Source organism: Drosophila sulfurigaster, chromosome 2L (genome assembly GCF_023558435.1).
Source record: "Drosophila sulfurigaster albostrigata strain 15112-1811.04 chromosome 2L, ASM2355843v2, whole genome shotgun sequence".
Classification (NCBI taxonomy): domain Eukaryota; kingdom Metazoa; phylum Arthropoda; class Insecta; order Diptera; family Drosophilidae; genus Drosophila; species Drosophila sulfurigaster.
The window spans coordinates 9,795,637-9,817,978 of NC_084881.1; the positions used below are offsets into that span (position 1 = coordinate 9,795,637).

The 22,342-nt window shown below is 39.5% G+C and overlaps 1 protein-coding gene across 8 annotated transcripts in view; it reads left to right on the forward strand.

Moving 5' to 3' along the window:
• The window catches only part of LOC133846137 (tyrosine-protein phosphatase Lar), a 159,749-nt gene that overhangs the window by 74,667 nt on the left and 62,740 nt on the right, over positions 1–22,342 (forward strand). For 7 of the 8 annotated variants that reach the window (XM_062280918.1, XM_062280926.1, XM_062280943.1 and 4 more), the window contains 3 exons: positions 7,028–7,069; positions 8,108–8,239; positions 8,322–8,483. In XM_062280918.1, coding sequence (XP_062136902.1) covers positions 7,028–7,069; positions 8,108–8,239; positions 8,322–8,483 — 336 coding nt within the window. The remainder of the gene's footprint in view (positions 1–7,027; positions 7,070–8,107; positions 8,240–8,321; positions 8,484–22,342) is intronic. The other variant, XM_062280952.1, reaches the window with a different exon arrangement.

Here is a 22,342-nt window from a genome sequence, read left to right on the forward strand (position 1 = left end):
AGGCAAGGCGGAGGAGGGAGGGATTACTGCATCAAGTTGACAGTAGCCTGGACTATTGTCCTGTTAGTCCCTGGTACACGCATCAAATACATATCATAAATATTATGACAAGCTCAATAAAATATCAAAGCCTGCTTACAGGCGCCTTTACGTGCGTAAAAGACGAAGACAAAGGCAAGGCATTACATCTAGGGGAACAGGCGGAAGGAGGGTATTGTCAATTTGGCAAGTGTCTGCACAGTTTATGAAATTGCCAGGTTGTCTACAAGATTTCGTCGTTGTACACAGGCAATCATAAATTGTCTAGGCCTAGTCCACAAAAGGGGGCAAGGTGGACTTGCAAAAACAGCAGCTAGACAAAGAGACAGCGAGTGGAGGGCGGGGGGTGGGGAGAAGGTGAGGAGAGTGGCACGTGTGTTGCGTCTCATAAAGTTTGCGGCATTTTAAGCCGTAGCCCAGCTTACGCCGTAATCCTGCATAGAGAAATAATGAATGTGGGCCCCATGTGCCTGTCGTAGTCTTCTTGTATCTGTAAAAAACAGATAGACGAATAGATAGATAGATAGATAGATGCCCCCAAAAATACAAAGATACAAGCTAGGTGTGTGTGTGTGTGCGAGAGTAAATCCCCATTTAATAGAACAGGCGTGAGACTAAAATTTTTGCGAAAAATATGATGCGGCTTATAAAATGCTGGCAACCGACCGCAAACTCAAATAGTTTTAGACCCGAATCGACCCACCGCACAGGCAACCGCACAGACAAGTCAACTTTTCAGTCCTTAAGGCAACTTGAACTACTACAGCACTTTCCCTGTCTCTCTCTTTCTCGCTCTATCTGTCTCATTCTATAGCACTCTCTCTTGGTCTGCACTTGCTGACATTTTTTGGCCGCACTTTACATTATGCCAGCAGCAAAAACTAATTATATTAAAATGTCATGTAAAATTTTCGTGTGTTGGCAACGGTCAGTAATAGTTGTCAGTGTGTCACATTCTCTTGCCTCCTCTCTCTCTCTCTCTCTCTCTCTCTCTCTCTCTCTCTCTCTCTCTTCTATCCCCTGTCTTTGTTTTTGTCTCTGTGTGTTTCTGCATTTTTGGGCCATTTAACGCTGACTTTGCCAAGTCATTTTCGGGCTAGCCAAAGCAATTTTTTGGTCGCCAAGCTCAAGACTCGAGCGAACAGTAGTTTTTGGAAAATTTTCAGCACAAAATTATGTTGTGGAACTGTGGAAAATTTACATTTACATTTTTACATTTGGGTCAATAGAATTTTTAAGCAAATTTTCTAGTTTATTAAAATGCATAAGTTATGTGTTAACATTGAGATAGTATCTTGCAAGTTGATAGTGACAGCATAAAGTAATAAAGTTGTGCTCAACTAGCAGCACTTTCTTCAAGAAGTTACGCAGGATGTTTATTTGTTTAATGAAAAGTGTGTTATTTTATATATTTGAAATCTAAAGCAACTTTACTTAAATTGCAAATTGCATAAAAATCAATTGACATAACTTAAAACTATAAAAGACCATAAATAAAATTGAGACTAATTGATATAAATCAAATAAATTTATTTCAATCTTCGATAGCAATAATTTGGCATAACTTGATTTCAATGGCTAAACTTTTAGAAATTTACTAGAAATAAAGCTAAGGCTGAGTTCCATCAAAATTGAATTTTAAAAGCGAAATTCAATTTAAGATATCCGGGTTTAACTGTCAGCTTATGTTTTGCAGATTCTCTAAGAAGTCGGCATAACTAATGATAATTTTTTAATCCCCCCCATATAATGGCGAACCTTCTTCAGCCACAACCCTCGGCCGCAAACAACGACTCGACTCGGCTGCGGGGATGTTGCTGTTGGGCTAGGCTTATTGACTTGCAGATTGTGGCCGGGTTAAATTGACATTTGTTATGGCCGACAGTTGACAGCTGATTGAGAGATCTTTGTAAAATGGAACGAAACTGGCATTTTGCTTGGCTAATGGTTTACCTTTTTATCGGTTCATTTAGCCTGATGCCAAATGTGAAGGGTCACTGGGCACACCAGAGCACACGAAGCGCAGCTGCAGCATCAGCGAGGGACAAGGGAATCGCTTCACCTATAGTCTTCTCTATATATGTGTGCTTAGATTGAAGTAATATGCTGATTTTCGGTAGAAACAATGCTTCGGGGGTGTTGGGTACTGGGTACAGGGCTGCTGCCCCGTGTCACACGACATCATCCCCTCTGACCAACTGGTCACACTTTTAATTTTGATTAATGATGGGCACACGGCCCACATCATTTATATGCCTGACTGCGCAGCGAAACCTGTCGCTTGATAGGCCCGAAAAACTTTATCCAGCATCCACGAATGGCGTCTATCGATTTCATCATTTGATGAATTGTTTAATGGGATTTTGTTGACACTTCTCCTGCTTGACGTTGCCTCCTCTCGCCTTCACACTGTGCTTTTGAGCGTTGGGGCAAAATCAAAGCTGCGACTTAAGCGAGTGAAGCCTGCGAAAGCTTCGCTTTGCCTGCTGTTTATTGTACAATTTAATTAAAATTTAACATTGCATACTTTGCAGGGCTGTTGCGTTTGCCATACGATATAATCAGTGCCTTTTGTTCGAGGCGAGAGCGATGCTTTTCACTACTTAGCACAGCTCTCAGTTCTTCGTTCTCAACTTGCGTAAACTTTATTTTTATTACTCTTTCAAGTAACATTAAAATTTAGTTGCATACAGCAGAGCACCAACGTCTGGCATTGGCCATAAAAACTACTGAAATTGGATACCGATCGACTGCCGCAATACCCTGTAAATGCTGTCAAAGTAATTTGGTCATTATGCGAGTCTGTCTGTCATAGCCAATTGAGCGTGTACGACAAATTATAGGGTATGTGAATGCTGCAGTTTATATTTTATTTGCAGTGCAGTGTGTCCAGGCACCAAAATCGAGTCAGGCGGCGGCGTTCTGTTTCTTAGACTCAGCAGATTTAGCAATTCTATGCCAAAGTTGCTGCATTAAAAATACACAACGCCCCAACCGGTATCGGTGGAGGGGGAGAAAGAAAGAGCTCTCGGCTCCGACGCGTTCAACAGAGTTGCAATTTTCTGTAAGAACTGTATAACTGTTCGAAGAATGGCGATAGGGATGGGGATAGGGCGTGGGGACGGGGAACGAGGAGGGCGGTCAAAATGGTGAAGTGTTGGGTAGCAAAATGCAATGAATCGTTAAATTTAGCATCGTATTTCAATGCAATTCAGTAAAACGAAATGCTGCTGATGCTGACAGGTGAATTGCTGCTGTCAGTCAACAGGACGACAGTACGTGCGAGATAAGGATTACGGGAAGGGAGAGAGGGAGGCACAGAGGGCAGGAAGTGCTCTCACTGAGTGAAGGACTTTTTCGCTTGCATTTGGCTCATCTTTTGCAAAAGCTACTGATAGTTTTGCCGAAATGATTTGTCCTCAGCACAAACACACACACACACACACAAATACTCACACATTGCCAACAGCTTAGTATTAGAGTCCAAAAACCTGCCCCGCGGGGCCTCTTCAGCCTCTTCCTCGCGTTCTCAAGTTGCCAGCTTAAGCTCTTTCCTATTACATCAGAGAGTCTAACCCTAAAAATGTTGGCAAATTTTCCACAACTTCCGCCCGCACTTGGCACTTATTAAAAAGTCGTACAGATGAAATAGAAAAACGTTGCCCGCGGGGCAACAAGCAGCGGTGAAAGCGAGGAAGTTGGGGCATAAGGAAAAGCAGTGTGGCCCGGGGGCTTAAAAGTAGCGTCATAAATTGCCAGGCCTAAAACATTTCCAGGCCTAACTTTCTCAACTAGGGTTAGAGCCATAAAAAACAGCTGCATACTTTACAGCGCATAGCATATGCTGATTTTATATGCCCTGCTTTCTCCTTTCTCTTTCTCCTTCCCTTACTAACTGCCTCTTTTCTTACCTTACCCGATTCTGCTTGGTGGGGTATGGGGTCAATTTTTATGAGCATTTTGGCATATTGGAAACAAGGCCAAAAGTTATAGCTATAATTTTACAATGTTCTAAAAACAGAGGCGTCATTCCAGAAAGGGGTTAACAAGCAGCGAGAGTTTTCGGTGAAGGGTCAGCGAAAGTTTCGACAACATAGTGCTGGGGTGTTCGCTCTTTTTTGTGGATATTAAGTGGTAGCTAGTTAGCAAAAATGTCAGAAGAGAATTCTGGCCATGCATGTAAAATTGTAGTACTTTTATATCTAGTTATTTGCACACCTTAACTTTATTTCTAATGATTAAACTACGCCACTGTGCGGCAAAACGTTTCGTGAATATTTTTTAACAAAATCAATTCAATTTTATGTATAAATATATATTTTTTTGTGCACCATATTCATTTTGCTATAGTAAAAATGTTAGTATTAATTTCCATATAAATTGCCAGGCTCTCACTCGCTCTGCCTGGGTCTCTGTGTGTGCATATAATCGTATTGCTCTATTCAAGGGATGGAGATAGGGTATGGTTGTGTGTCTGAGTGTTAGTGTGTGGGTGTGTGTGTGTGTGTGTGTATCTATAACTGCACATTTCAAACGTTGAAATCAATTTGCACATATCAACAACGAAATTGTTTGCTCGCTCTATGGAGCCCAGCCACACAGCCCCTCCAGCTCCTCCTAAATCCCCAGCCAGCGAAACGTGCGAAATGAAAAATCAGCAAAAAGCTGCACGCAAGGCAAAAAGTTGGTTGCAGTTTAACTGTACACACACCCACACACACACAGACACACCGACATCCATCCATTGATATGGAGACCAGACCCTATATCAAATCAAAGCAAACCTGGCGTTTGCTACTAGTAACATACATACTTCCTACTATCTACGGCATCTACAAATTTCATTTGGTATTCCTTTAATCTTTGTAACAGGCATCTCCCAGACCTCCTCCTTCTCCTCTTCTCTGCAGTGCTCGCTGAGCACAAACATAATTAAATTTATTTAAATTTTTGTGCTCTAGCACTGCGAGCAAATGTTAGAAATCCAACAAATAAACAGAAATCCCAGTTTTATGGCTGTAATGATACGATTTTTATGACTCGTCACGCAAGTGTCTGACTGTCTCTTCTCTCTGTCTGTCCGTCTGTCTGACGCGACTCTGCAATCAAATTGTTTAAGCAAACATAAAACTTTACAAATGCGCCAAGAAAAAACGAAAACGAGAAGGAAAAAAAAAAAAGATGAAGAAATCGCTGTAAATTTGCTTTGCCATCTTGTGGTGTGCTTGGTGGAATTGTAGGACTCAGTGTTAGCTGATGCTGTGTAGCTCATTACAGCCACAAACCAATATGCTTATTGCCGACTGCCTGAGCTATAAAAACTGTTAACGTAAGCGTAAAATGCTTTCAAGTGCTTTGCAAATCCAGCGAAATCGTCGCGAACAGCCACGGCAAAATCATCTTCATCTTCATCTACCATTGGGCGTTTTATAATGAGCAGCACAACACATAGTAACAGTATGGCGGATGTACTTTAAAATTGTTTGAATAAATCGCAATGTTTTTAACATTCTTTCTCTTACCTTAAAGCAAAAAGCTCGACGTCGACTGGCGGAAATGCATTTCCTTCATAAATTGTCAATCATTGCATAAGCAAACATTTCACTTTTCAAAGATATTCCCAGCTTTTGATGCTGGTTTTGCTGCTGCTGCTGCTGCTTTTGATATTGTTTTCAGTTAATTTCGTGACCAGAGTTGCATTTGCAAGTGTCAAATTTGAAATATTCTGCTGAAATTGAGGTAGACACCGAGTGACAAGTGAAATTGGCTGGCTCGGTCAACTTTTGTTCAGTTGGCTCTACTTGAAAGCCACACACACACACACAGACAAACAAACACATCGAGTACATACATATATTTTTGCTATTTTCTTTTCATTTTTGTTGTTGTGGCTGCTGCTTGTTTGCTGTTTGTGTATTTTCCACATGCTTGCCGTACTCTCAAAAACTCTCTTTCGCTCTGGTCAAACAACTTGTCGAGGCAAAAGTTGAACGCAAAACTTGCCAAATGATACCAAAAAGTATTCGGTAACAACAACAACACCAAGAACATCAGCAGCCAACTTAAGCAACAACAATGACAACGCATTAGCAACCAAATGGTCTGCATGTTTTGGATGTGAACGCCTTGAAGCAAACTTTAAATTATTTACAATACTCCTTACTTACAATGTCCTCAGATTTCTGACCTAGGCAACAAATGCAACAAACACAATCTGTCTCTTATTCGCTCTCTCTCTCTCTGAACAAATCTCGCTGTTTCTTTCTATCCAGCGTATTCGTCTGGAATATTCCTGCGGCTCTAGCCTTTGATGGTTTGCTTGTTTGCTTTGCAAATTCGATATCCCACTTGGTATCGGTTTAGACAGTGCACAAAAATGCTAAAAAGTTGTAATGCTTAATATTTCATATTAAAAATCCATAAAAGTCCACAATAACAAGAGTCAGCTACTGACCTTTACAAGTTAATAGTTTGCTTTAAAGTAAATTTGTGGAAAAATGCAGTTTCTTCCATACTGCGTATTGAAAGTTTATTTCAAATTCTGAACTTTTATTATTTAATTACAATACTATATTTTTTATTATTATTATTTAATTTAGATTTTTTTTCTACAATAAATTCTTATAATTTCTAAAAAAAAGTCTAACAATTACTACTATAGAAAGTAAAATTTAAATGTAACTAAGGTATATACGAAATTTAGTTAATTATCAGCAATATATGTATTTAAATGTTTATTGATATTTATTTATATTTATAATGTTAAAGTATTTTAAATCATCAAGTGTAATATGAGTCTTAAGTTTAAATTAAATTAAGTTATATGTTAAATTATATAATACATTTACTCATTAAGTCTTAGCTGTAAGGTAATAACTGAAAAATAAATCGATAAAACAAAAAAAAAATGATAAACGCGTTAAATCGGAAAAAATCGCGTTGATGCGTTCGTTGTAAAAATGATTAACCCGTTGCCGACCATTTACAGATGCAAATTTTTCGGATTTTCCGTATATACAATATCTGACACGTAAGTTTGCTGCTTGAGAAAAAGAGCAGCGAAATCAAACAAAAGAAACCAAAAGAAAATCGCAAAGTCAATGCGAATTGAAATGAAAATGAAAATTTAACATTTAAATTGAATAAAATGCATAAATCGAATTGATATGTTGGGTAAACTACTTTACACACTGCTCTCCGGTTTGCTGTCTCCTGCTCGCCAACGTGGCAGGGCAGGACGAAAAGAGCGACAGCAGAGACAGGACAATTGATGATGGTGATGGTGATGGCGATGGCGATTGGAGTATGGTGGAGAGAAGAGAGGGCCTCGAGGCGTGGTGGAAAGACATGACAATATTTTGCTGCGTTTTCTCTACGTATGTATCTCCGTGCTGTGTGTTGTGTGTAGTGTGTGCAGCACGTACGTGCGACGCCGCTGCCTTTGTGTGTGACACAAACAACATGCAACGTTGTATTGACAGCATATTGTGACAAATATGTAAAAAAAGAAAAGGGAAACGAAACGAAACGAAAAGAAAATAACGCTCAAAACACACACACACAACGCTCTCTCAGTAAGGCGAAATAAATCGAATGCGCTGCAACAGCAGAAAAAAGGCTTTAAAAATTGTTGCCAGCAGTTTTAACAGTTCGTGCTTGTTGCTGTGGCAACAATTACGCAAAGTCTGCCTAAATCCCGTTTGTTCGTCCGTTCGGCAATGCGTTGACTCGCCAAAAAGTGTTGCCTACTCTACGGCGCGTGAATTAATGCCCGCCCCTTGCGAGGGCTGCCTGCCAAATTGTTGCCTACTTTTCAGCGGCTACGAAAATCCATAGCTCACTTTGCCAACGTGTTAACTGCAGCACAAGAGTGGCAGCCTACTTTTCACTTCGCCAAATCTATTGCCCACTTGTCCCACTCTTGTTAGTTAGTGCTCTGCCCTCCCTCTCTCTCTCTCTATCTACCTCGTTATCGCTATCGCAATCGGTGTCTGGTTCGTCGTCGGTATTTGCAATTGCCAAGCAATTTACTAACTCTTAAATGCTGTTCTTTTGCACACTTTCACAGATCCACCGGAGATCATCAGGAAGCCGCAAAATCAGGGCGTGCGTGTCGGAGGCGTGGCCAGCTTCTATTGTGCGGCACGCGGTGATCCACCTCCATCGATTGTTTGGCGCAAAAATGGCAAAAAAGTTTCAGGTAAGCGTATCGTAATCGAATATCGTATGTCTAATCGTAAGGTCATGACCCTCACACTGACGCAAACTCGTATGTATAACAGGCACTCAATCGCGCTACACGGTGCTGGAGCAACCGGGCGGCATTTCCATACTGAGAATCGAGCCCGTTCGGGCGGGACGCGATGATGCGCCATACGAGTGCGTGGCTGAGAACGGCGTGGGCGACGCCGTATCCGCAGATGCAACTTTAACCATCTATGAAGGTAAGTGGCAAGCCATCCAGCATCCAACCAACCATCCATCCAGCGAACCATTCATTGAGGCAGCCAGGCAGGCAGCGCTCTCCTGTCAGCCATCCAACCATCCAGTGATCCAGCCAGCCATGGCATATATAACATAGCAAATGCAGGCGCCTTAATAGAAGCCGCAGTCACAGCTCTGGGGGCTGCGACGCATGAGAGTGGCATGAGGGGTATGGCAAAGTTTTAGCGTAATGTAAGCAAAGTTCATACATTGATTTTGAATTAAAATTGGGTAAAGAACTTTACATGCCTTGGCGTAATAGCAGACACCTCCCCTCAGCACTCTGCACTCTGCATTTAGCTACTGCTGCTGCTGCTTCACTTACCCAAGGGGTAGCTGCAAAGTTGTTTGCCAGCTTGTTTGTGTGGCTTAAATTACTTGCCAAAATTTACTTTTGCTTATTTACAACTGTGCAAAGGATAAAGTTTTGCCTAAGCCTAATCAAGTCTATGCAGAGAGGGGGAATGGGAACTCTCTCTCTCTCTCTCTGCTCACTTACTGGCCCTGCCAATTGAACTAATTTGCTTAAACTGAGAGAGCGAAAACCAAGGCAAGCCAAAAAAGCAAAGGCAAGTCCATCCTCAGCCCGGCCCGACCGTCCCAAAAAGTATTTATAATTTTTGCACTAAATTATAAACAGCTAAAAGTTCGTTTTTGGCTTTTTGCCTTTTGCAAATCAATAACAAACATTCTGGGTGACTCCATCTGTTAAACGAGGGATGCGATGCACAGCGGGATTTTTTGGGGGTGAAGAGTCAAGAGTTTTATAACTTTTGGCAGCTTGAACAATTTTAATGAGCTTAAAGCAGCCTTAAACTAATTAAGTGTGCAGCAAACTTGTTCGAATTAATCGCTTGCTAAATCAACAACAAAAAAAAAAAACAATACTGCCTCGGAAAAAAAAACAGTTTTCAAAGTTATAATTATATTGATTGAATATAGTGGTATTCTGAATGATGAACATGGTTGCACTTTATATTCATAATTTGTTGTTCGGCACGACTAAACAAAATTTATGGACCTGGCAAACCACAGAAGCAACTTTAATTTAATTACACGTAAATTCATTTATTGTTCATTGAGTGAAGTTAAACAGAGTTTTGTGGTTATAAAGAGCTTGAAGTGAGCTCAGCAAATGTATGATTTGCAGCTAAGTAAATTTAATGTAGCTACAGACAACTACTATTATTTTATTTTATGCTCGCAATTAGGTTTAGTAAATAATAATTCCCAAATTGAATGACAGCTTGAAAATGTCAATTTGTTTTATGATTTGCATAATTTATTTGTATTGTTTTATTGAAGTACAATTCAAGAAGTCTCTTATCCAACATGAACTCGAATATTGTGTAATATGCAGCAAAGTGAATGAAGTAGAGCGAACATTTATAATAAAGTTGCATTCATAACTTGAATGTCGCCGCAGAGTGAGCTTTTAAAGTGGCCGGCGCTTCGTTGTCACCATTTTTTTCACTGCCAAGAAGTTAATAATACAACCGAACATAATTTAACTTGACTTGATAAAAGAACTTGAACTCTTGGTATAAAAAAATTGTATAGTATTAGGAAATTTGAATTTCTATTGCAATATAATTGAACTTTTCTTTCGCTCAGATATTAAATAGCTACAAAAATTTGTAACAGAATTGAAATATATTTGATTTCTGCAGCCTTTTTGGCCACTTTCGCCTGGCAGCCATTTTGTAAACGGAAAATAATTATCGCTGAAGGTAAAATGGTAAAAAAATTTATGCACATGAGGCGTATGAGTAATGTGCTGTACTTTGCCCGTTAGACTGCAACTTATAATTTACTACTGTCTACAGGCTGTTTTGTAGCTTGTTTGTTGTTCTTTGTTGCCGTTGCTGCTGCTGCTGGTGCTGTTAATGTTGTTGTTACTGTTACTGTTGTTGTAGTTGTTGTTGTCGTCGTTCGTCGTTGGTTGCTGTTGTTTATGGGAGGCGACGACGCGGCGACGCCGCGTATGACCGCAAAATGTGTGAAAATTGCACGGCCAGGTGGAAAAACATATTTTTGTTGATACACTCAACTCTGTGTGTGTATATGGCATACACAGACAAACACAAACACACACACACTCACCCTCGCCATATGCATTTTTAGTTGTTAATTATGCCAGTTGATTATGCTTTGTGCGCCCTGGCGCCAGGTAATTGGTGTGCATTTGATTTGTGGCCGCTTGTAACGCTCCTTGATAGAGCTCCCTGCCCATATAGCCAGCTCCTAGTCACAAGCCGAGGGGAAGTAATTAGTGTAGTTTAGCAGGGACTACAAGCCAACTGAAGGTAAAAGTTGCCATTAAATCCAGAGACCGTTTGTCATGACCGAATCGACCCGAAAATCTAGCTGCAACATTTTTGATGGCCCTTGTGTAATACTTGTGTAAATATTTTCTGAAACTATACGCGCTTTAATTCTGTGTTCAGTTTGTAAATCTTGTTGCCAACATTTATCCAGTTCTTTTCGTTTACTGCCGCAAATTAATCACACGGAAGTTTTTCTTCATTCACTTTCCTTATTTTTTTTCTCCTCATTTCCATGGGATGCCCGCATTTAGCTCCGTGTATATCCATCATCTATATGTATGTATATATCATCTCATATAACTCACCTGCAGCTGCACAAACGCCAGGAGCCTTAACTATTAATTGCTTTATGGAGCAGTTGCAAAAAAGGCTGCGGCTTCTGTTGTGATATTTACATCATCTTTATACTCTAACTGAGGGTAGTCTGAACATGTGTCGCAGGTGGTTGAATGATTGAATTTTCTTTAAAAATTGATGTTCACTCAAAGATTTTTGAGAGCAATTCAGAAGAAATTGAGGAACAACCAGAACTCTTTTCTATTGACAATGTTAATTTAAACTTTAAGCTTCGTAAATGAATGAACAGCGTTTTTAGATAATTTGAAACAGTTTCCTTAATATAACTGCATTTTCAATTTGTATTTAATTATTTAAATAGTTCAATAATAGTGAAGGCTTACAATCAGAAACTCATTAACTATTTAGAGTGCTGAAACTAATCATCACTTATTGCAAATGGATAAACACAAGTTATGGTGTATTATCATTCTTTAATATTAAAATTCATAAATTCTAAAGTTGTTTATTGTCAAAATTAAGCAAGTAAATAAATTATTTCGTTTATATCGCAGTAACGAAGTTGATGGCAAGTCTTAGGAAACGTTCAAGGTTTTCTCTTTTACAGAGTATTCGAAGATCGTCTTGTCATAGACCAATCCTTGCTTACGTTCATTTTTTGCGCTCGCCTGTTGGCTTAAAGTTTTTGGTGTGATAAATCTCAATGTAAAAATTTGCAAGCGTGCACACACACAAGCACACGCACACTCACACATGTGGAAAAGAGAGAGAGACAGAGGATACACCTACACACATTGGCGCGTGTTAAAATAAACGCGCCAATGCCAATAAAGGCGGACTGACACGCCCAGTGTGGCCCCCACATGGTGCTGAGGCTGAGGCAAGCTGCCAGAGTTGCCACCAGCTACACGCCAAGCACGTTTGAGCTTCACGTGGAAGCATTTTTAATCAAAATTCCCAACAGGCTAAAGTAGCGCGAGATCAAAAACACTTGCAGCGAGATGTGCAGCGAGTGTGTGTGTGTGGGAGTGTGTAGTGTGCGTGTGTGGACAGGTGTGCTTGTAGGTGTATCCAGCTGCGCTGTTGTTGCGGCTGCTGCTGCTGCTCTTATTACAACAAACAGCCACAAAGCCGCCATTGCCACCTCCTGCACACACACACACACTCACAGTCTACTTTCAAACACACACGCACACAGCACAACACCGCTGTTGACGGAGTCAGAGTTTGTCGGATAGATTGCAGCAGCTGCAAATAACGTGACTCTGTCTCAGCAGCCAGCAATAGCTCCCTGCATGTGTAGCGGTAGTGTCAGAGGGCGGAACGGCAGAAGGCGTGGCATCGCAACGCAGCGTAGTAAATCCTTTTGGCTTGCAGTTTTATGCAGTGGCAACCACCACACAATACAAAAAAAAGAAGCAAAACGAAAACAAACAGCGTACAGAAGATGAAGCACAACAAAACCCAAAAACCAACGACGTCGACGCCACTTGCAAATTTTTTGACATATTTGTTGTTCTTGTTCTGCTCGCTATTCTCCCTGTTGCTGTTTTATGCAAATATCGAAATAAAGATTAGTTCGTACCCTTCCCACCGCACTTCGCACTTTTATCTAACACCGCTGCAGTTATATATTTCTTTTGGGGGCGTGCCGCAGCGCCCCCTCTTTTCTCTCTTTCTGAGGTGTTCTATGCGTGGAGTTTAGTGTGTTTTGTATTTATGCGAAAAACGTTTAACTAACTGGCGGCGTTAGACGCTGCGATTTAGTGCTAATGTGGAACAACCAGCATCCTTTCGCCTTTCATTCCCTCATCCCTTCTCTCTCCCCCCCAGTCTGTCTCTGTCTGCCATGCCCTACAGCTTGCCTAGCACAAAATTTACTGTTTACAATTTGTTGGCTGATTGCTGGCGCTTTGCTAAATTTATTGCATGCGATATTTATATCTCTTCCCCTCTCGCTCGCTCTCTTCTGACACACACACACACACACACACACACACACACATACGCAGTCTTTTATTTCGCTACGTATTTATTATAATGTGCTGCATTATTATTTTCGTATTACGCATAAACTACAACAACGACAACGACAAAAACAATGAAGTACTGCAAGTTAGGTTATCTTCCCTGCTCTCTCTCTCTCTCTCTTTCTCTCTCTATATTTAAACGTTAGAGCAGCAGACTGACTTGATGGTATTTTTGAAATTTTAATTAAGTGCACAAGAAAATGGCGTGGAAAATTCACAGTTTTTGTGTGTTAGAAAACAAACGAAAATCGTAAAACACTTCGCCGGCTACAGTTAAGCTCACAGATTGGGTTTTTGCCTTCTTCTTGCCTGCTTGCTTATTTGGGGTCCTATACCTAAATAAATAAATTTATTTAAGCGGATGCACAGTGGTGAGATCAAAGTTTTGTTCATACAATCTAGTTACTTTTACGATGTCTGGAAAATTATTTCAATTTGTTGAAGTTAACCTGCTGCCTTCCTTATTTTTTCTAATTTAATATTACAAATGTACTTTATAGTATATTATATGATTGAAAGCTTCAAGTCCTTAGTTTTATATATCTCTTAATTTAAGTACTTATTTACCCTGTTATTATTTATTAAAACATTGCAATAACCGAATTCTCCATAAGTGCGCTCATATAATATTTAAACTTTTTACTCTCTTGCACAACTCAAAAAATGTTCATAAATTATGTTTTATTAAGATGCTTCTCAGTTAAAATAGTTTGTTGAGTATTCGATGTAATAGTTTATCAATATACCAAATATAACTTCCGATAAATTAATTTGTTTTAATGTAACTATCGGTATATTTCACTATTTTTTCATATCTAAATTCTGGTTAAATTTTGATAATGTTAGTGGTTCTTGAATGGATAGCTGTTAAATGTTCAAATATTTTTTATATTCCATTTTATTTCTAAAACTTAGACTTAACTTAAGCAGAAACTGTTAATGTTTAATTTAAACACAACGTTGTCATATCAGCGACCGCAGAGTCGAGACAGTTTGGATTAAAACATAATGATAAATGGGTGCGACGAAGAAGTTTTGTGAAATATTATCAAATAATGCATATCTTGGGAGCAGCTTTTGTGTCTTAAGGCGACTGGTTGTGCTTCAACTAAATCGTTCATTGTCAATTTTGCTCAATGCCAGAGAGTCAAGTCGAGTCTAGACATTCTTCATGCCACAATAGCGCTGTCTTTATACTCTATAAATTGGGAGAATATCGTGAGCCATGGCCAAAAGACAAAAACGCAAACAATTTGCTTTGAAATTTGCTTGCCACAAGTTGCCACACCTACGCTAAGCTCACAGCACATCCACTTACTACCGCCCCCCTTCCCCACGCCCGCAAAACCGACCACGCTAACAAGAGCAACAAAAGCTGGCCAAAGCGTTGGCACAAATAAATTTCATTAATTGCCAGCCAAAAAACGACGTCGCACAGAGATTCATTAATCTCACTTTATAGTAATAAGCGGCTTTCGTGGTTACGGTTAGGTTTTTGGGGCTGCCCCAACAGCTTGCCTCATTGGGTGGCATTTGGTGTGGAGCTGGCTTAAACAGGGGCTGCTGCTGGGGTGCTGCTGTTGGGCTTACCTACCGCTCGGACCATTAGTTGGGCTTGATTAAAAAGCCGCCTGGACACTGTTTATGGCTCCAACTCCGCCCACTTGGCACCCCCCTCCATCTCTCATCTGTGTTGTAGCTCGTGGTCTGCCCCATTTCTATCTGCACTTGTTGCAAAGTCAAACGGCAAGTCTGAGCAAAAACTTTATCCTTGGCATTTGCAGCGACCACCCGTTGTTGCGACAGAGGCAACTTCCCGCGTCCTCGTCCCCGTCCCCGCCCTCGCCCTTGCCATCGCTATCGAGTAAAGCGGGCACGAACAAACATTGACAATACACTGGGCGCGTTTAACTGGCCAACAGGATGGCCAAAAGAGCCAAAGCATGGTCAGAACAGCCGACCGAACAGCCACTTGGCGCCGTTTGGTTTGCTGCCTTCATCTTCGCCGTCGCCGTCGTCGTCGCTGTTGCCGCTTTGCCGTTTGCGGCTGCCTAAAAAGTCATATTAATAATGAAAATTGTACTGTAGCGAAAAGTTTAAATGGGAAATTTTGCAGGCAAGTACGCTGCTGGTTGCCCTGCAGCAATGCAGTGGCACCAAGCTGTGCTCAGCATCCCATACACACAATAAAGTCGCCCAACGTACGATGCGTGTATGTGTGTGTGTGTGTGTGTGAACATGAAAGTTATTGGGCTTAGAGCGCTTTGCGCTTAATATATATGAGATATAACATGGGAGTGGGGAAAAGGACATAGGAATAGTATGCTCCAGAACTTAAACTAAAGCTGCAACATGAAGTACAACAAAGTTATGCTAATAATAAATGTGTGTGTATGAGTGACCAACATTATGATAACGACGAGGAATTTGTTTGGAATTTGTTGCATTTTCCATTCCATGCCCAATTAAAGCCGACAACAATGAAAAAAGTCTTCACAAAATTCTCTTAGTTTGTGGTCGGATATTAAGAGAAATCTAATGCAAATTGAGTTCAAATTGATTTATTTGTACTACAAAAATACATAAGAAATCCACAAATTCACCACAGAAACTTAATCTAAATTGAATTTAAGTTTATTTTATACGAAGCCAAAGAGCAATTGCTACAAAACTTTTCACAACAAAATCAATTTCATAATAGAAAAAGCAGTTGCAAATTTGCCACCTTTTGTGAAATTATGTCAAACTAAAGTAGCACTTTCCTCAAGTAATATATCAGTAAGTTTAGTGTGTGAAAAGCGCATTTGTTTTCCCTTTACACGATATACGAGGGTATGGAACATTTAATGCCCATTTAAATTGCATATGATTTGTGCCAGCTAGAAGTTCAAGTGCCTGACGAAATTGCTAAAGGAAATATATACTACTTACTTGCTACCACATACATTTCTGTCTGTATATGTAGCCTAAAATGATACGAGTGTAGCAATAACTAAGCTCTGACTTGCTGGCATGTCTGCTTGACTGCGGCCAAGACAGCCAAATGGAGACGGAGGGGAAGTGGGATGAGGATAGGGATGGGGAATCCCCTATTCGCGTGTGTAACCACACGTAACTATCAAAGCGACTTCGTCGCCAGCCAAGCAACGTCTTAAATTGAGTAACATCGTCGTGCAGCCATAGAAATATAATGCAACAGTAACTCTGGCAGCAACTGGGAAACTTGCCCAGAAAATTGTTACAAACTAAATTGAAAAATTGATAGTAAAAAAAAAGAGAAAAAGGCGAAGCAGAAGATGAAGAAGCTGAAACTCAACTAAGAAAAAAAGTGTATAGCATATACTCGTTGAAACGAATGCCCTAATCAAAAGTGCAGAATAGGCTAAAGTTGGTTGAGGATTAAAAATGAAAATTGATGCGTATTAAAATGGAAATTGGATATCAGCCATAACAACGAGAGAGAAAAAGTAGATTGAGCACTTAAATCTTAAACATGGAATATTGATACAGGCAACGTTACAAAAAAATTCTTGCATAAAAGTTTCTTGAAAGATTGTTGTTGCGCATGATTGAAAAGCCATTTCGATGGCGAATTATAATACAATATTGATATAAACTACTTTGAAAATTTCTCATCGAGTGCTCAATTTTTTAAAAGCTTCCGTAAATAATAATAATAATGAGAAAACATATATTTTTTTGAAAGCATATAAGCATTTTGTTGTTTAAAAATAAATGATACATTAAAATGACGCACAATCCTGTACAAAATTGTTTAAACTTCTGTAGTTATCTTTCACTTTTTCTATAAAAATTTTCTTCATTTTTATTGTTTATTTTTACGAATTCTTAAGAGAGCGAGAGCATTTCATATTCACCTTTTCGTGGCACAATTACTCGTATGACAGCTGCCTGGCCATCAATAGACACTCTATATAACATTCCCTTGTTGCCCACTCCCTCAATTCTCTAGCTCTAGCTAGCTAGCTCTTTCTTTCTTGCTTGGTTGACTGCCCTCCTCAGTTGCCTCTTCCGGTTGCCTGACAAGCAAGTGCAAGTTTTTCGGTATTAAAGTTTCATCTGTAATGACGTTAAATAAAATTGGAAGCGACTTCAAAAAATTGAACTTTTATTGGCTCTTCGAAAAAGTGAAATTGCATTTTTTTCTTGTTTTTGCTTGCCACTAGACACGTATATAGCAAGGTTTTTCCAAGAGAATAGCATGTTTTACATTTCCCACATGCAATATTTTATACCTCCTCTGCCCCATTTCATCATTTTGTGGCCCCCCCCTTGAATAGAGTTCATCATCATAACAGCAAACGATGCGCTTGGAATGCAGCCCTAACTCACATGAGAAACGTTTTTGACGCATTGCAGTGAATGGATTTGATGTCTATGCCCTAAAATTTAGATAGAACGAACGAACGAACGAACGAGAAAGATAAAGAGGGAGAGAGAAGGACAGCGAAATAGACGCAGAGTATAACATTTGCTGCTAAATAGTTGAGCATTACGAATTAGACATGATATGGACCAAGGGTCTTAACAATAAATTGAAACAATTTATGGCTTAAGCCCAAGGCCTCTAGCACTATATGAGACTTTATGGCTAGACAGCCTAATGTGTCCGTAGATTCATGTGAATGTCAACCAGCAAACGCTCCTTTTGCGTTTAAATGAAATGAATATGCGCCAGAAATAAACTAGTCTTAAGTCTACCCAAGTCAGAAGAATGCCTAATAATTGTCTACATAATTCCCATAATTTGTAATAGTCTCTTTAATGAGCAAACTAATGTACTTAAGCGACTGCTTATTAGTATTCACAACATGAAAATGAAGCAATTAATTATATAATTCATTTTTGTAAGGCTAAACTGCAGTTTTTGCTATAATTGTATGCAGTGAAAACATTTCCCGACTGGTTACAACTTTGATATCAATAATAATATTTTGAAAAACATTTTAATTAACAGGCCTTTTAAAATATTTACTTAACATTTGAGTGGCACAATATTTTACCATTGCGATTTAATTTTCATAAAATAAATTGTTTATCGAAATGTTTTACCTCTTCGTTTTTGATATTTTAGCAGCTCGTTTTGTTTGTTTGTTTGTTTTTTCTGCAATGTGATCGTCAACAATTTCCAATGGCTGATTAATTAAAATTTGCATTTCATATTCATCCACATATTCGCCTACCGACTCATGAATTATGCATAGCCTTCAATTTCATCAAATTCCCAGCCAAAAAGAGTAGGAGAGAGTATTCACTTAAGGCTATTAGCAGCCACTTTCCAAGAAATGAATTGCGAAATGAATACAGTATGCCCAAGTGAGCTGGAGTTTTATAATACGTTGATCTAATGCCTTCCATACTTATTATAATCATAGCTTAGTCGCAACGCTTAACTATGCGATGTCGCAGCTTGCTCTCTCACTCTCTGGAGGGGTCTTTAGTGCTTGGGGAACCAGAGAATAGAGGCTGCTGCTTATGAGCTGAAGCTCGTCTCATTGTGCACACAATGCCAGCTCAAGCAAAAACATAAACACACTCAGACACAGACCAAACATTCATGGATACATTCGAGAAGAGAGAGAGAGAGAGAAATGTTTTTGGACAAATTCTTAAAGCATACTTTTGTGGGCGCAGCCTTTTGTTTGCCTGCCTGCATTTTGTGCTGTGGCGTTGGCTTTGACTTTGGCTCAGGGCTCTTTGTTTTGCATTGCCAAGTGGCCTTTGTTGTTGCAGCTGGAGCACAAACCAACATGAGCAGGGCAGAAGCACAGCAACTTATAAATAATAAATACATATATCCATTGCACTTGACTTTAAAATGAAGATGATAAATGAAAATATTTCTTGCAAAATGCCTACAACTTAATCAAAAAATATATATACTATATACTCTACTATATGTAATATGTATATATATATGTATATAAATTATCATGTACGTTGGCGACACTGCTCACGTGTTTGCTGCCTCGCAGCCAAATTAGATTGACTGATGGATGTGGGTTTTGGGGCACACTCACACACACACACTCTCGAATACTTGTAGCCTGCCCTGCCTCACCTCAGCTGAGCTGGAGCTGGAGCTGAGCTCATGCACTTGACATGCCAGCAGCACTTGGCCTGACATACGATGCCACTTGAGAGATATGTCTTTGTTTCCCTTTTACATTTTGTTTGCTTATTTGTTTATTTGTTTGTCGTGTTTGCCTTTTGATATCTCAACTTGGCGTGCGGCTTAGCGACAGCCCTCGCATGGTAAATCGACGCAATTCACCAGCTTAACAAGGCTGCGAGGAGTTGGAGTTAGAATTGGTGGAAAGGAGAAAGGTGGCCAGGGGGAAGGGAAAGGGCTCTAACACATCTCTCGTCACATGATATGTCGAGCATTGTGGTTGTTTATTTATTTATTTTTTTCATTACATGTGTAACAAAGTTTTGCATTTGCTTTGAGCTTGTCGCACACATTAAAAAGCCAAACAAACAAAAAAACAACAAAAATAAGCAAAAAGGCGTGGCAATTTTTATTTGTTTGTCTCCTCGGTTGCTTTTTTTTATACAAAGTTTTCACTTATCTGTCATGAGTATGTTGTTCGTCTGCCGCCTTGCCTGTTTTTGGGGTGTGGCTTGCCTTGGGTTATACGGGGTCATCCTTGTCAAACAGTTGACATGTGGCATAAATCGCGCACAGAAATTGAAAGGCGTTTCCTATGGCGCACGGCTCATGCGAGTAAAACAATGAAAAATTGTTGAAAATATTTCCAGATTGTTTGATTGCTGTTATCAGCGCTCAGCACGTGATTTACATTGCCTGCACGCGCCAAAAGTGTATGAAAAAAGCCCAATATTTCTTTAAAGAATTACCTAATTAAACTGATAAATGGTTCGAATATATAATACGCCAAAAATGAAAAATATTTATATTTTATACATTTATGTTTTATATATAAATAAAAATTTCTTCTACTGAGAAGAGAGTACATTATTGCTGTACATAACTTTCTATAGCAATCAAAAAGTAATGAATATTGATCTAATAACACTAAAATTGAAAAAAATGTTTGCTTAAAATAAAAAATTAACCTCAAAATATTTCTGTACTTAAAAGATTTCGAGGAGTCAAAAATATGTGTTATATAAGCTAATTAAATTGAAAACTGTGTATTTTCAATGAAAACTTAAAATATTGAAGCAATTTTAGTTGCAATCTAAGTTGAGGTTTAAATAAAACAAAGATTTCGGCTCTTCTCGAGTTGCACATATTACAAGAACTTCACCTATTCCGTAGATAAGTGTCAAGCTACAATCCAATCTTAAGTTACAGAATCTTTAAAAGTTTCCCCTACTTTTCTGACTTTCCCCATAGACTTTCCACCCCTCGCTTGCAATGCGCCCAAAAAATTCCCTTTGCAACTTTCGCTTCTTAGATAAAAAATAATGCATTTATCTTGCCATGAACTTGCCAAAAAATGAGCTCAACCAAAAGGGAGAGAGAGCGAAAGCAGTAAAAGCATGACAATAAGATGGAAGAAATGTTATCAGTGAAAGTAAAAATTTGCTGCGCTTAATGCCAAAACAAATGTCAGAATTATACAAGAACCGAGCTCAGCAAATTTGAGCTGATATTTTCGATGCGTTTGCACAGATTACACAAAGTGTTAAATGAGCTGCAAAAAAGGTATACGCGCGTTGACCAACACTGGACAACAGCGGCAGCGGCAGTCATAAAGAAAGGGCAGTGTAGAAATGTCAGTTATTTTTGTTGTTGCTCTTATCATATATGAAATATCACATAAACTAACGCAAAATGTCAAACTTGCAGTTCAGGCACAAATGTCAAAAGGGTTGACAGCACAGCAGGGGCTACAAAGTGTTATGGCGACATTGCGAAGGGAGGGAAGGAGGTGTGTTTTGTTGTTGTTAAGGCGTGTCCTTTGTGGGTTGGGCCCTTGCATGATTTACGATGTTCTATCAAAATGGCGACGCATAAAAGTATGCGATACTTTTTAAATGCAATGCACAAAGCGAAACGGCGGCTGTTAAAAGTTAATCAGTTGTTTCTGTTGTTATTGTGCTGCGCCAGATGAAAAATGGCTCAAACACTTGCCTGACATTTCATTAAAAAACGAATACCAAAAAAGGGACAGACAAAAAAGGGAGTCAGAGAAGGAGAAGGAGAGAGAGAACAGCTAGATAGAACGAGAGAGCACTTACACAGTCAATTGCGCAAATCTCAGACGCAGCTGAAGATGCAAAATGGTTTCTCGGGGAAAAGCAGAGTTTCGCTATTTTTTGGCTGCTCTGCCTTCATATCCTGCAGCTCGATTATAATTTAATCTAGTGTGGTATGTGTGACAAACTCACGATGCATGCGACGTGACACAGCCGCCATTTTTCACAGCATTCCACTCTGCATATGGCACGGGCAAAAAGCTACAGAGGATGACTGATGGTGGAGAGAGCGGAGAGGAGAGCGAACGAGCGGGTAGGCCAGAAGGACCTGCAATGTGGCATGTGGCGAAATAGAAGTGTCTGTCATTTTTATAAATAACATTCTCAGTGTATGTGTGTGTGTGTGTGTGTTTGTGTACAAGTTGGCAGTGTGTCATTGCCACTAGAATCTAAAAACAAATGACAAAAATGTCAACAATTTTGTGCTCTGCATTGTCATAACGACGACAAGGAACGATCCTTGGAGTGCTTTTTGTTGTGTTTGAACACACACAACCACGTATACATCAGTGTGTATTTGTGTAAATGGATATGTATGTTTACGCTGTGCACTTATAAATACCAATAAATATTTGCGATTTCCAACAGCAACAAAAACGACAATAACGCACACAATTAAAGTAATTGCGTAACTCGCCATGGAATTTTAGCTATTCACAATGTCGTTGCTTCGGCGTTGTTCTAGTTTGTCATTAGGTCCGCAATTAAGCCATTTATGCCAAGGCAGCACAAAAATGTTAAGCACTTCTCCGGTGCCCTTCCTTCCTTCCTTCCATCTTGTCCTCAACTTGAATTTCAACCATCCATTCAACCCTGGACGCTAATTAAAGCTGCTTAAAGCCAAAAACTTTAACTTGAACTAATAATGATGATGATGATGATAGCTCCGTAAGAGGTTTATGTTTTCGGTCAAGT